Genomic DNA, 13514 nt, shown 5'->3' on the forward strand with positions numbered 1-13514 from the left:
CACTGAGGGTAGTAAGGGCACTCAAGGTGGAGAGGGTCAATGTCCAACACCAAGAGTGGCTTGGTAGCACCACCACTGACCAAGTTGGTCGAGTTCTGAAGGGCATAGCTGGCCTGTGGCAGGTAGCAACAAGAGGGAAAAACATGCTTGACCTCATCCTCACCAATTGGCCTGTTGTAGATGCATATGTCCATGGTCCTTGTGGGGATGGAATCTCTTCCTCACACATCTTGTTGTATGACCACTGTGCAAAGTAGGATACATTCAGGACAGATCAAAACAGGACATTCGTGACTTGCTGTGGTCCATCAGCAGAAGCAGAATTGTATTTAACCACAATCTATAACCTCATAGCCTGGAATAGTCCTCCCTCTGCCATTCATCATGCCAGGGGATTGCCCTTGTTCAATGAGGAGTGTAGAAGAGCATGCACTAGGCGTACCTAAAATGAGATGTCAGGCTGATGAAGCTACGATATTAGATTACATGTATACTGAACAGTGGAAGCACTATGTGTTAGACGGAGCTAAACGACCCCACAACCAATGGATCAGATCAGAGCTCTGCAGTCCTGCCACATCCAATTGTGAATGAACAATTAAACACCTGATGGGAGGTGGAGGCTCCAAAACATCTCCAAACTCACTGATGGCGGAATCCAGCACATTGAGCTGAATTTTCTGGTTGGCGGGGAGGGTTGTGTGGGGGCGGGCGGGAGCGAGCGTGAACCTGATAGGCGCCCCCGCTCGGGTGCACGCCACCATTTTGCGCGGGCAGGCCAATTGAGGCCTGCCCAGCGTGACGCTTGCCTGGAAGCTGTGCGGGCCGGGGCGGGGGTGGGGGGGAAAGGGAGGATTCCCTGAATCCGGGCCTGCGCTCTTTCACGCATGTGTGCAAAAGAGCGCAGGGAGATTTGTTTAAAGTTCAAACATTTAAACAAAGAATTGAAATTATTTTAAGACATGACCCCTCATGTGACATGTTAAGGAACATTAAATAAAAAATGTATTTAATTTATAAACACTTCATGAAATCTCATCCCGCTTGTGGGTGAGGTTCCATGAAAAATGTGGAGGCCGCATGGGCTCTTCGCCTGCTGGGCAACTCATTTAATTGATTTAATTAGTTTTAAACAGGCCTCAATAGGCCTTTGACAGGTCAGTGGGTGTGCAGCCGACTCAAAATACTGAACTGAAAATCTAAATGACACACAGTGACGTCGTGACGCCTGCCAATGTCACTGCGCGTCATTTTACGCTCCAGTGAGGGGGTCCTGCCCCTGCTCGCCAATCGGAAAATTCTCCCCATTATTGCAAAATACAAGGCTGAATCATTTTCAGCCATAAGTACCAGGTGTAAGGTGCATCTTGGCCTCCCCCTCAGATCCCCAGCAATATAGATGCCAATCTTCAGCTAATTCGATTCAGTCCATGAAATATCAAGAAACAGCTGTGTGCACTTGTTACAGGAGAGGCTATGGGCACATCCCTTGCGCTCAAGAACTAGCCCAGCCCTTAACTAGGTATTCCAGTGGAGCTACAACACTTGCATTTACCTGACAATATAGAAAATTGCTCAGCCATGCCCTGTCCAAAAAAAGTAGGACAAATTCAATCAGGCCAATTACTTTTCCATCAGCCTCTTTGCAATCAACAGAAACGTGATGAAAGGTGTTGTCGCCCATGCTATCAAGTGGCACCTACTCAGTCACAACCTGCTCAATGATGCTCAGTTTGAGTTCTCCAAGGCCGTTCAGCTCCAGATTTCATTACAACTTTGGTTCAAACATGGACAAAAGAGCTGAACTCAAGAGGTGAGAGTGAGAGTGACTCCGCTTGACGTCAAGGCAGCATTTGACCAAGTGCGGCGTCAAGGAACCCCAGCAAAATGAAGTTAGTGAGTATCAGTGGGTAGACTCTTCAGTGGCTAGAGACATACCGAACACAAGTGAAGATGGTTGTGGTTGTCGGAGGCCAATAACCTTAGCCCCAGGATATTGCTGTAGGAGTTCCTCAGGATAGTGTCCTAAGCCCAACCATCTTCAGCTGCTTCACCAATGATCTTCTCTCCATCATAACATCAGAAGTGGAGATTATTGCAGTGTTCAGTACCATTCGCAACTTCTTAGAAACTGAAGCAGTTTGCACACACATACAGAAAGATCTGGACAAAATTCAGGCTCAGGCTGATAAATATGATGTAACATTCACATCACACAAGTGCCAGGCGATGACCATCCCCAACAAGAGAGAAGTTAACCATCTCTTTTCAAAATTCAAAGGCATTACCATCACTGAATTCCCCCACCTTCAGCATCCTGGGGATTACCATTGACCAGAAACTGAACGAGACTAGTCTTATAAATGTTGTGGCAGTACAGAAACTCAGAATTCTGAAGCAAGTAATTCATTTCCTGACTTCCTAAAGCTTGTCCATCCATTACCAGGCACAAGTCGGGAGTGCGATTAAATACTCATCACTTGTCTGGATCAGTGCAGCTCCAGCAACATTCAAGAAGCTCAACATCATTCAGGACAACAAAGCCTGCTTGATCAGTACCCCATCCACTATCTTAAACATTCACTTCGTCCATCACCGACACACATTGGCCACAGTATTTGCTATTTACAAGGTGCACTGCAGCAACTCGCTAAGGCTCCATCCACAGTATCCTCCAAACCATCAACTTCTATCACCTGGAAGGACAAGGGCAGTAGAGAGCACCACTACCTGCAAATTCCCCTCTAAATCACGCACCATTCTGACTTGGAATTATATCACCATTCCTTCACTCGCTGGATCAAATTCCTGGAATCCCCTCCCTAACAGAATTCTGGGTGTACCTACACCACATGGACCATAGCAGTTTGCAAAGCTGCCTCACCACCACCTTTACTAGGGATGTGCAATAAGTGCTGGTCTTGTCAGCAATGTCCACATCCATGAACGCATAACTCGATACAGCAGAATTCAGATTTATTTTCCGTTCTTTCCTATATCTGAAGAAAAACCTCATTTTCAATCTTGGAGTTTTCTAGTCTCTACAAATTGAAGCTTTGTATGGACATGGTCCAAATGTGCAGAACAAGCACACTAAAGAAGTGGAACTCTATCTTAAAACTAAATAATATTGTAACATTTGTATAAATTTATTTCAGGTTTAAAACCTGGGCAACGCAAAGTCTTATTTACATGTTTCAAGAGAAATGACAAACGAGAAGTTAAGGTTGCTCAGTTGGCAGGATCAGTGGCTGAAATGTCGGCTTATCACCATGGTGAGGTAAGTGAAATGGCAAACATTCCTATGCTGTGTTTGTAGTTCATATCAATTAACAATTTGACATATGGTTTGTAGCATAGTTTTTTGCTTACGTGTCTTAGCCTCAAATCAGAGGTAGATTCAGAACTAGTGAGTCTGTATTCACAAAAGGTTAATCTTTGCTTGCTGTCTGCAAACAGGAAACCCTCCAGTATAATACTGAAGTAATAACCTAGAAGCCTAGACTAATGATCAAAATTAGTTCAAACCCAATTTTAGAAGTTGAATTCAGTTTATAAAAAATAAATAAATAAAATTGAAACAAAGGGTTAGTATCAGCACAAGTCACCACAAATCTGGCTGATTGTTATTGAAAATCCCAACACATTCATTAATGTTCTTGGGGGGGGGACAAAACCTGCCATCCTTATCTGATCTGATTTACATGTTCCACACCCAGTGTGGTTGCTTTTTTATTGCCCTCTGCAGTGGTCCAGCAAGCCACTTAGTTGCATCAACCACTATAAAAAATAAGACAAGGTGGAGTATTCAGTTGCAACCCAGGCATTGAATAATGACAGGATGAAGGCATAACCAATCTGGTGGACCCTACAGAGTCCTCCTCCTCAGTAACACCTGGGAACAGGTGCCAACATTGGGAAAGCTGTCCCACAGATTAATCAGCCTAACATATTCATAGTTACAAAATTAAATCTTACAGCTAATGTCCCAGACTCCTCCATCACCATCCTCAGCTAAGTCCAAGCCCACTAGCAGGGCAGATCCCCAGAGTTGGGGGCCACAGTGGCATACTGTCATTTAGCAGTGGCTCTGAGTGACCCAACATTGTTTCTAGATCCAGTAAAGTTTCATGGCTTCAGATTAAACATGGGCATGGGAACTTCCTGCTGGTTATCAATTACTTGGCCCTTGAATCATTTCTCCCCATGTTGAACATCATTGGAGGAAACATTGAGCTAGCAAGGGCACAGAATACTCTGGGTAAGAGAATATTAATGTGTATCCTAAAGGACACAGCTGTCAGACTGGGTGGTGAGAGCACCAACATAATAGAATATCTCATCTAACTCTTCATTAATGATCTGCCTGTCACAGATGCATCTGGCCATGATGATACTGGTGGGAGTGACCATGGCAATGCTTTGTGGAGACTAAATCCCATCTTCACACTGAGGGCACCCTTCATCATGTCGTGCGGTAGAAACATATGAGCAGAAGTTGGCCATTGGGCCCCTTAGTCTGCTCCACCATTCAAGTAGATCGTGGCTAATCATCTACCTCAATGCTGTTTTCCCACACTATCCCCATATCCTTTGATGTCATTAGTATCTAGAAATCTATCGATCTCCCTGTCTTGAAAATGCTCAATGACTAAGCTACAGAGAATTCCAAAGACTTACCATCCCCTGAGTGAAGAAATTCCTCCTCATCCCAGTCCTAAATGGCTTGTTGCTTTGTCTGAAACTATGTACCCTGATTCTAGATCCCCCAGTCAGGTGAAATATCCTTTCTGTATCCACTCTGTCTAGTCCTTTGAAAATTTTGTAAGTTTCAATTAGATCACCTCTCATTCTTCTAAACTCCAGAGAATACAGGCCCAGTTTCCTCAATCTCTCCTCATAGGACTGTCCCGTCAACCCAGAAATTAGTCTGGTGAACTTCTACTGCACTTTCTTTTTGGCAAGTATATCGTCCCTTGGGTAAGGCAGCCAAAACTGTACACAATACCCCAGGTGCGGTCTAACCAAGGTTCCATACAATTTAAAGCAAGACATCTTCAATCCTGTAAGTCCTTTTGCGATAAAGACCAACATACCATTTGCCTTCCTAATTGCTTGCTGCACCTGCATGTTAGCTTTCAGTGACTTATGAACAAAAACACTCAGGTTCCTTTGGAGATCAACACTTCCCAATCTCTCACTATATAAGAAATTGCTGAAAAAAGAGACTTTTTTGTCGAAGTTTTTCAAACAGCATGTCCCTTCTGCTTTTGGCAGCGGGCAAGTTATGTACTGTACCCAACCAGCCCATGCTTGCATAACTCAAAACATAGTATACAACATTAGACACGATTCTGCGATTGGACAACATTTGCTAAATAATCCTCAGTGTGCTAAGAATTACGCTGGCAATCAATTTAAGATTGTCAGTTGGGCTCACAGTATGGCGCATTTGCGTGTACACAGGGCTCTTCTTTGCAGACAGAAAGAACTTGTACACACATTGCACCTGTTTCAGCTAAACAAAGAGAGACCATTCGCTGGCCCATTCCCCCAAGGCAATCAGCATTCTTTTTGCATACAGAAATATGTTGTTTCCCTTGACATTGGTCTTTTCTTGAGAATTGTCCTGATGAGTGCAAGTTGAAAGGCTTTGACAAAAAAAGTCTCTTTTTCTCAGCAGTACTCAGGTTTTGTACTACCAACCACCTGCACCTCCATTCCTCCTACCAGAGTTTATTATGGGTTTGGTCTGCCTGGCACACATCACCTGTCATGTCAATACTTTTGAATGTGTTTTCCCAATCCATCACAGCCAACTTGCCCACCACACGAAGTGGATAGATTAAGGACATATCCAACAGTTCAAACTGGCATCCATGAGGCAACATGAACTATCAGCAGCAGCAAAATTGTATTTCATTGTAGCCTGTAACTTCATGCCCCAGCATATCCCTCTATCACTATTAAACCAGATGACCAACTCTGGTTCAGCTCTGAAGAAGAGTCATACGGACTCAAAACGTTAACTCTGCGCCTATTTCAACAGATGCTGCCAGATTTTCTGTTTCTAAACTCTGGTTCAGTGATGAGTAGAAGTGTATGCTGGGAGCACCACCAGGCATACCTGAAAATAATGTGACAACGTGGTAAAGCTACCACATCAGATTACGTGCATTTGAAATAGCAGAAGCAGCATGCTACAGGCAGATCAGCAGAGGGTGAGGCCCCACAAAGATTCTGTTGCAAGGACTCCAATAAAAACTTGGATGAGGTGCACACAGGAAAAGGCTTATGGTCATTCACACAGGAATGTTGGGTACATTGGCAGGCCTGCCAGATGGCTCCTTGTTACTGTCAAGGTGCACAGAGGAGTCTGGCTCCAACATAGTACAGGTCTTCACACAGAGCTTGGATCCCATCTTTCCCAGTGTGGAAATGGTGACCAACTCCATAACTGCATTTATGGATCCCCCCCTTGATGGACCGCCTGGTAGTCACTCTCAACTTCCAAAGCAATCCAGGCAGAAGCCATCCAGTGTCTCAGTGCTGCATTGGACCGAAGTCATGAGATCCATGTTTGGTGCCATGTAGGCTCAGACTGCAGCCAACATGACTCAGTGCGCAAAGGGGTGGTTCTCATTGCAGTTCAGCAATCTATTCTCCATGGGGAGGCAGTGGTGTAGCAGTCACATCACTGGGCAAGTAATCCAGAGGACTAGGCTAATGCTCTGGGATAAAAGCAAAATACTGCGGATGCTGGAAATCTGAAACACAAACAGAAATGCCGGAAAAACTCAGCAGGCCTAACAGCATCTGTGGAGAGAAAAACAAAAGTTAACGTTTCAAGTCCGTGTGACTCTTCTTCACTCTGAAGAAAAGTCATATGGACTTGAAACGTTCACTCTGTTTTCCTTTCCACAGATGCTGTTACACCTGCTGAGTTCTTCCAATATTTTCTGTTAATGTCCTGGGGAGGTTCAAATTCCGCCACAGCAGCCGGTGGAAATTAAATTCAGTTTAGTCAAGAGGTCACCAGTTTGGAAGGTGCTGTCGAAGGAACCTTGGTGAATTGCTGCTGTGCATCTTATGGATGGTACATGCTGTTGTCACTGTGCACCGGTAGTGGAGGGAATGAATGTTTAAATGGTGGATGGTGTGCAGATCAAATAGACTGCCTTGTCCTGGATGGTATCAAGCTTCTTGAGTGTTGTTGGTGCTTCACTCATCCAGGCAAGTGGAGAGTATTCCATCATACTCCTGATTTGTGTCTAATAGATGGTGGACAGGCTTTGGGGAGCCAGGAAGTGTGTTGCTCACCACAGAATTCCCAGCCTCTGACCCACTCTTGTAGCCAATGTGATTTTCTTGTATTTATGTGAATGGCCAGCTTAGGTTTCTGATCACTGGTAACGTACAGGCTGTTGATGGTGGGAGAATCAGTGATGGTAACGTTGAATGTCAAGTGGAAATAATTAGTTTCTCTCTTGTTGGAGATGGTCGTTGCTTGGCACCTTTGTGGCATGAATATTACTTGTCACATATTAGCTGCTGCCTGAATGTTCTCACATTATGTTGGAGGGAAGGTCAATGATGAAACAGCAGAAGATGGTTGGATCAAGGACAGTACCCTGTAGAACTTCCGCAGTGATGTCCTGGGTCTGAGATGATCTAGCTATGACACTGTCCAATGGAGAGTTTCTCTTGATTCCCATTGACTCCACTTTTGATAGGCTCCTTAATGACACACTCGCTCTGATGCCACCTTGATGTTAAGTGCCGTCACTCTTCCTTCATCTCTTGAATTCAGTTTTGTTGTGCATGTTTTGATTAGGGCTGTAATGAATTTTGGAGCTGAGTGACCCTGGAGGAAACCAAACTCAGCATCAATGATCAGATTGTGGCTGCGTAAATGTTTCTTGATAGCACTGATGACAACATCTTCCATCACTTTGCTGATGATTGAGACTAGGCTGATGGGGCAGTAGTTGGTCAGATTGGATTTGTCTTACTTTTAGTTGACAGGAATACCTGAACAATTTTGCACATTGTTGGGTTGGTGCCTGTGTTGCAGCTGTCCTGGAACAGCTTGGCTGAGAGTGCAACTAGTTCTGGAGGTCTTCAGTACCACAACCGGAATGTTGTCAATGACCATAATCTTTACTGTATCCAATGTCTTCAGCTATTTCTTAATATTACCTGGAGTGAATTGACGACTGAAGACTGGCATCTGGGGACCTCTGGAGGAGGCCAAGATGGGTCATCAGTTTAGCACTTCTGGCTGAAGACGGTTGCAAATGCTTTACACCTTGCTTTTTGCACTGACGGGCTGGGCTTCTCCATCTTTGAGGATGGGAATGTTTTGGAGCCTCCACCAGATAGGTGTTTAATGATTCACGGCTGGATGTGGCAGATCTGCAAGCTTTGATCTGATCTATTGATTGTAGGATTGCTTCACTCCATCTAGTTAAGCCCAGAGGTAACAAAGGCATGGATGAGGGGTTCAGCAACAGATGAGGTGAGGCCGGGGTGAAATTGATCAATGTCATGGAGGTTGAAGTAGGCAGTCTTAGTGTTGGGGTGCAGGTATGCGGCCAGCTGGGAGTCAAATATGGCACAGAATGCACCCTTTACCTACATTTATTCTAGCTCACAAAGATCAGACGATGGAATGAATAGACTTCTCTCAATGGACAAGATTTTTCAGATGGTGGGGTTCTTGCTGAAGAAGCCAGGCAGGAAGGGAACACCCAGCAGGGGAGGTGCCTGATGTGGAATGGGGGCCCTTGAAGGAGGCATCCTCCTACTTCCTGCCCGAGGCCCAATCTTCATGGGTTTCCTCCCTGCCCGCTGAACTCCTCCCAACCGTTTCAAAATTGAGGCGGATGGGAAGTTGCCCTTCTTAATTGGCCACTTAAGGGCCTCAGTTGGGGCGTGGGTGAGTGTGCCACAATAGGCCTTGTCTGCCCCCTGTAAAATTGCAGATAGGTTGGAGAGGGCAGTGGGAAGGTCACTTGGGGAATTTTACAGGTCCCCTTGCCCACACTGGCGAGGGACCGTAAAATTCTGCCCAATAACTTCTAATGTTAGCAGTCTTTATTCAAGGATTGTTTTAAATTCATTCACTTTGTTCTTATTTAGTTGTTTTTGGGTTTTTGCAACAATTTCTGCACAGGCTGTCTTTCCGTTTTAAATTCACAATGTCCCTTGAGCCTGCTCCGCCATTCAACTAGATCATAGCTGATCTTCTACCTCAATGCCATTTTCCCATACCATCCCCATATCCCTTGATATCTTTAATATCTAGAAATCCATTGATCTCTCGCTTGAATACACTCAATGACTGAGGCCCCACAGCCTTCTGGAGTAGAGAATTCCAAAGATTCACAACCTTCTGAGTGAAGAATTTCCTCTTCAGCTCAATTCTAAATGGCCTACCTCTTAATTTGCGACTGTACCCCCTGGTTCTAGACCTCCCACCACCACCCCTCTCCACTTCCCCACCCCAGCCAGGGGAGACACCCTTCCTGCATCTAGCCTGTTGAGTCCTGTAAGAATTTTGTATGCTTCAATGAGATCACCTCTCATTTTTCTAAACTCTAGGGAATATACGTCCAGTCTCCTCAGAACAATCCCACCATCCTACAGATCTTTCTGGTGAACTTTCACTGCACTGCCCCTGCACTTCCTTAGAAAAGGGGACCAGAACAGTACACAGTACTCCAGGTGCAATCTCACTAAGGCTCTATATAATTTCAGCAAAAACTTGTTTACTCCTATACTTAAATCCTCTTGCAATAAAGGCAAACATACCATTTGCTTTCCTAATTGCTTGCTGCACCTGCATCTTAGCTTTTCAGTGGCTTATGAACAAGGGCACTCAGGTCCCTTTGGACATCAACACTTCCCAATCTCTCACCATTTAAGAAATACTTTGCATTTCTGATCTTCCTGCCAAAATGGATAACAACATTTTTCCACGTTATATTCCAGTGACAGATATATTGTTGCTGGTAATGGTTGTTATAAATGCAAGTCTTGCTTTTTTCCATTTCTGCAGTGCCTTTTACAGCCTACAGATACTCCAAAGTTATCTATAGCCAATTAGTTGCTTTTGAAGTGCAGTCATTGTTTTATGTAGAACTGATCAATCCTGAGGCTGCAGTGAGTGGGGAATCTCAGCCAGCAGCAGCTGCAAGGCAAATCCTATCTACTGATGTGCACCCTGAGGGCATTCCACCGATACTGAATTTGTGGAGGGCTGAATTAAATACCAACACTGGTTATGGTTCAGCACCACATGGAAACAGTTACAAGAGCCAAGGTGGACCAGAGTTTGAAGCTGACAAAGACTGATGGCTAGTTTAGAAATACCAATGTCAATGGCATTGAAGGGATCTCCCATTAGACATAAAAGGTGATAGTTTTGGCTGGGTGGATGAGCTTTTGGTTTTATGAATCATCAATGTCTCAAAGAAATCAAAGGAGGAAGGTGCAGTCATGGTCAAAATATGTTCAATTAAAATAGACTTCTGAGTAAGCATAGAGTGCAGGTGATGGAGGCACTCTGTGCAGAATGAAAATAAAAGCAATCTCATCATGAGTTATTTTTAAAATTAATTATGCCTGTCACATGAGAGTGCAGTGCTTATTAACATTATTGAATTTTTTATTGACAATCCAACTTTTATTTTATTCATTCGCTGATGGGATGTGGGTGTTGCTGGCAAGGCCAGAATTCATTGCCTGTCCCTAATTGCCCTTGAGAAGACGAAGGTGATCTGCTTTCTAGAACCGCTGCAGTCCAGGTCGTGTCAATACACCCACAGTGCTGTTAGGAAGGGAGTTCCTGAATTTTGATCCAGTGACAGTGAAGGAAGGGCAATATAGTTCCAAGTCAGGATGGTTTGTGGCTTGGAGGAGAACTTGCAGGTGGCCGTGATTCCATGCATCTGCTGCCCTTCTTCTAGATGAAAGAATAACAAGAAAAACGAGCAATGCTGCAACATAGGATTGATAACGTTTTTTTTCTGAAACATGAAATCTATGTGTTTTGCTTGAAGTGGGGGAGAAAATTAAACAAAACCTCTTAAGTGGGGCTACCTTATGTGGAATGCAGAGGTCATGAGGGCACATCTGATGCCAATATTAAAATAAACTCAGAGGAGATTATTCTTTTTTGACTCTCACCCACTGCTCACCCAGGCACACCCCCGCCCCCCGTCACTCCCCCTGAAAAAATAACTTGCATTTATATGGTTGCCTTTAATGGAGTAAAACGTCTTGGCACTTCACAACAGCATTATTAAACAAAATTTGGCAATGAGCTATATGAGGAAATTTTAGAACAGATGACCAAAAGCTTGGTCAAATAGCTTTGTTTCTTAAAGAAGGAAATGTGGGAATGAATTCCAGAGCTTCGGACCTTGAAGTTGAAGGCACAGTTGCCATTGGTGGATTAAAATTGGGTATATGCAGGAGTCCAGAAATGAAAGGGTGCAGAGATTTCGGAGGGTTGAATGACTGGACAAGATTGCATAGATATAGAGGGGTAAGGCCATCGTGGAATTTGAAAACGAGGATGTGAATTGTTAAATTGAGGCATTGCTGGGTCAGCAAACACAGGGATGATGGGTGAACGGCTATTAGTGCAAGTGAGGAGCATTAACCCAGTGCTGGCATCTTTTAGAAGAGTGAGAGAATATGCATCAAAGAATTAAGATTAAATGTCGATGAAGTTTCAGTTGCGACACATTATTTCCATTTTTATTGTTATATAAGTAACTGCCAGTTTTTACTTTACAGCAAGCACTTATGATGACCATCGTAAACCTGGCTCAAAACTTTGTAGGAAGTAACAACATAAGTTTGTTGCAACCAATTGGTCAGTTTGGTACCAGACTGCATGGTGGCAAAGATGCTGCTAGTCCTCGTTATATTTTCACGATGTTAAGGTAAGCAAAGAAAGCTGTTTAGAAATAAAAATACCTTAATGCTGATTTGAAAACGATAGGTTCATGTTTCATGCGTATGCATCTTGCCATAAACTCTTAAAGCACTAGCTAACCTTTTCTCTTTAATACTGACAGACCTATGCATTCCAGACTTTTATCATATTTTCAGTATTTTTTGTTTGGTACTTCACTAATTTGCTGCTTTTGCAATTTGTCAATGTTATCTTTTAAGTTTCTTAATAGCTAGTTTGTGTTCAATGTTTTGACAAAACTACATGCAGCGTACTTTTAAGATGTTTCTGTTGCTCTAGTTATGTCGAAACATGATTATTAAATTCTTCAAAATCATAGGAGCACAGGACTAGGCCATTCGGCCCCTCGAGGCTGCTCCGCCATTCAACCTCAACATCATTTTCCCTCACTATCCCCATATCCCTCTATATCTTTAATATCTAGAAATCTATCAATCTCTGGCTTGAATATACTCAGTGACTGAGCCTCCACAGTCCCTTGGGGTAGAGAATTCTAAAGATTCATCACTCTCTGAGTGAAGAAATTCCTCTTCAGCTCAATCCTAAATGACCTACTTCTTATTCTAATTCTGTGTATCCTGGTTCTAAACCCTGCCTCACCCTCAGTCAGGGGAGACATCTTTCCTGCATCTGCCCCATCGAGCCCTGCAAGGATTTTGTATGCTTCAATGAGATCACCTCTCATTTTTCTAAACTCTAAAGAACATAGGCCCAGTCTCCTCAATCTTTCTTCATAGAATAACCCCGCCATCCTACAGATCTGTCTGGTGAACTTTCACTGCACGCCCTCTATGTCAAGTTTACCCTTCTTTAGAAAAGGTAACCAGAAGGGTACATAATACTCCAGGTGCAATCTCACCAAGGCTCTGACAACTGCAGCAAAACTTTTTTACTCCTATACTTAAATGCTCTTGCAATAAAAGCCAACATACCATTTGCTTTCCTAATTGTTTGCTGCACCTGCATGTTAACTTTTCAGTGGCTTATGAACAAGGGTACCAAGGTCTCTTTTGACATCAACACTTCCCAATCCCTCACTATTTAAAAAATACTTTTTTCCTATCAAAGTGGATAACTTGACATTTTTCCACGTTATATTCCATCTGCCATGTTGTTGTCCACACACTTAGCCTGTCTAAATCCCCTTGAAGCCTCTGCATCCTCCTCACAACTTACTTTCCCATCTAGTTTGTGTTATCAGCAAACTTGAAAATATTACATCTGATCCCCACATCCGGATCATTGATATAAATTGTAAATAGCTGGGGCCTTAAAGACTGATCCTTGTGGTACCCCACTCATCACAGTCTGCCAACTGGAGAATGACCCATTTATTCCTACTCCCTGCTTTCTGCCTGTTCTCCAACCATGCCAGAATATTATTCCCAATCCCATGTGTTCTAATTTGCTTACTAACCTTCTGTGTGGGAACTTATTAAAAATCTTCTGAAAATCCAAATACACCACATCCACTGGTGTTCCCCTTGCCTATTCTGCTAGTGACATCCTCAAAAGCAACAGGTTTGTG

General features: G+C 43.6%; 1 protein-coding gene across 3 annotated transcripts in view; it reads left to right on the forward strand.

Moving 5' to 3' along the window:
• The window catches only part of LOC121276160 (DNA topoisomerase 2-beta-like), a 257905-nt gene that overhangs the window by 136688 nt on the left and 107703 nt on the right, over positions 1-13514 (forward strand). For all 3 annotated transcript variants that reach the window (XM_041184227.1, XM_041184228.1, XM_041184226.1), the window contains exons 19-20: positions 3159-3280; positions 11806-11954. In XM_041184227.1, the coding sequence (XP_041040161.1) occupies positions 3159-3280; positions 11806-11954 (271 nt within the window). The remainder of the gene's footprint in view (positions 1-3158; positions 3281-11805; positions 11955-13514) is intronic.

This window comes from Carcharodon carcharias, chromosome 3 (genome assembly GCF_017639515.1).
Source record: "Carcharodon carcharias isolate sCarCar2 chromosome 3, sCarCar2.pri, whole genome shotgun sequence".
In the NCBI taxonomy this organism is placed as follows: Eukaryota; Metazoa; Chordata; class Chondrichthyes; order Lamniformes; family Lamnidae; genus Carcharodon; species Carcharodon carcharias.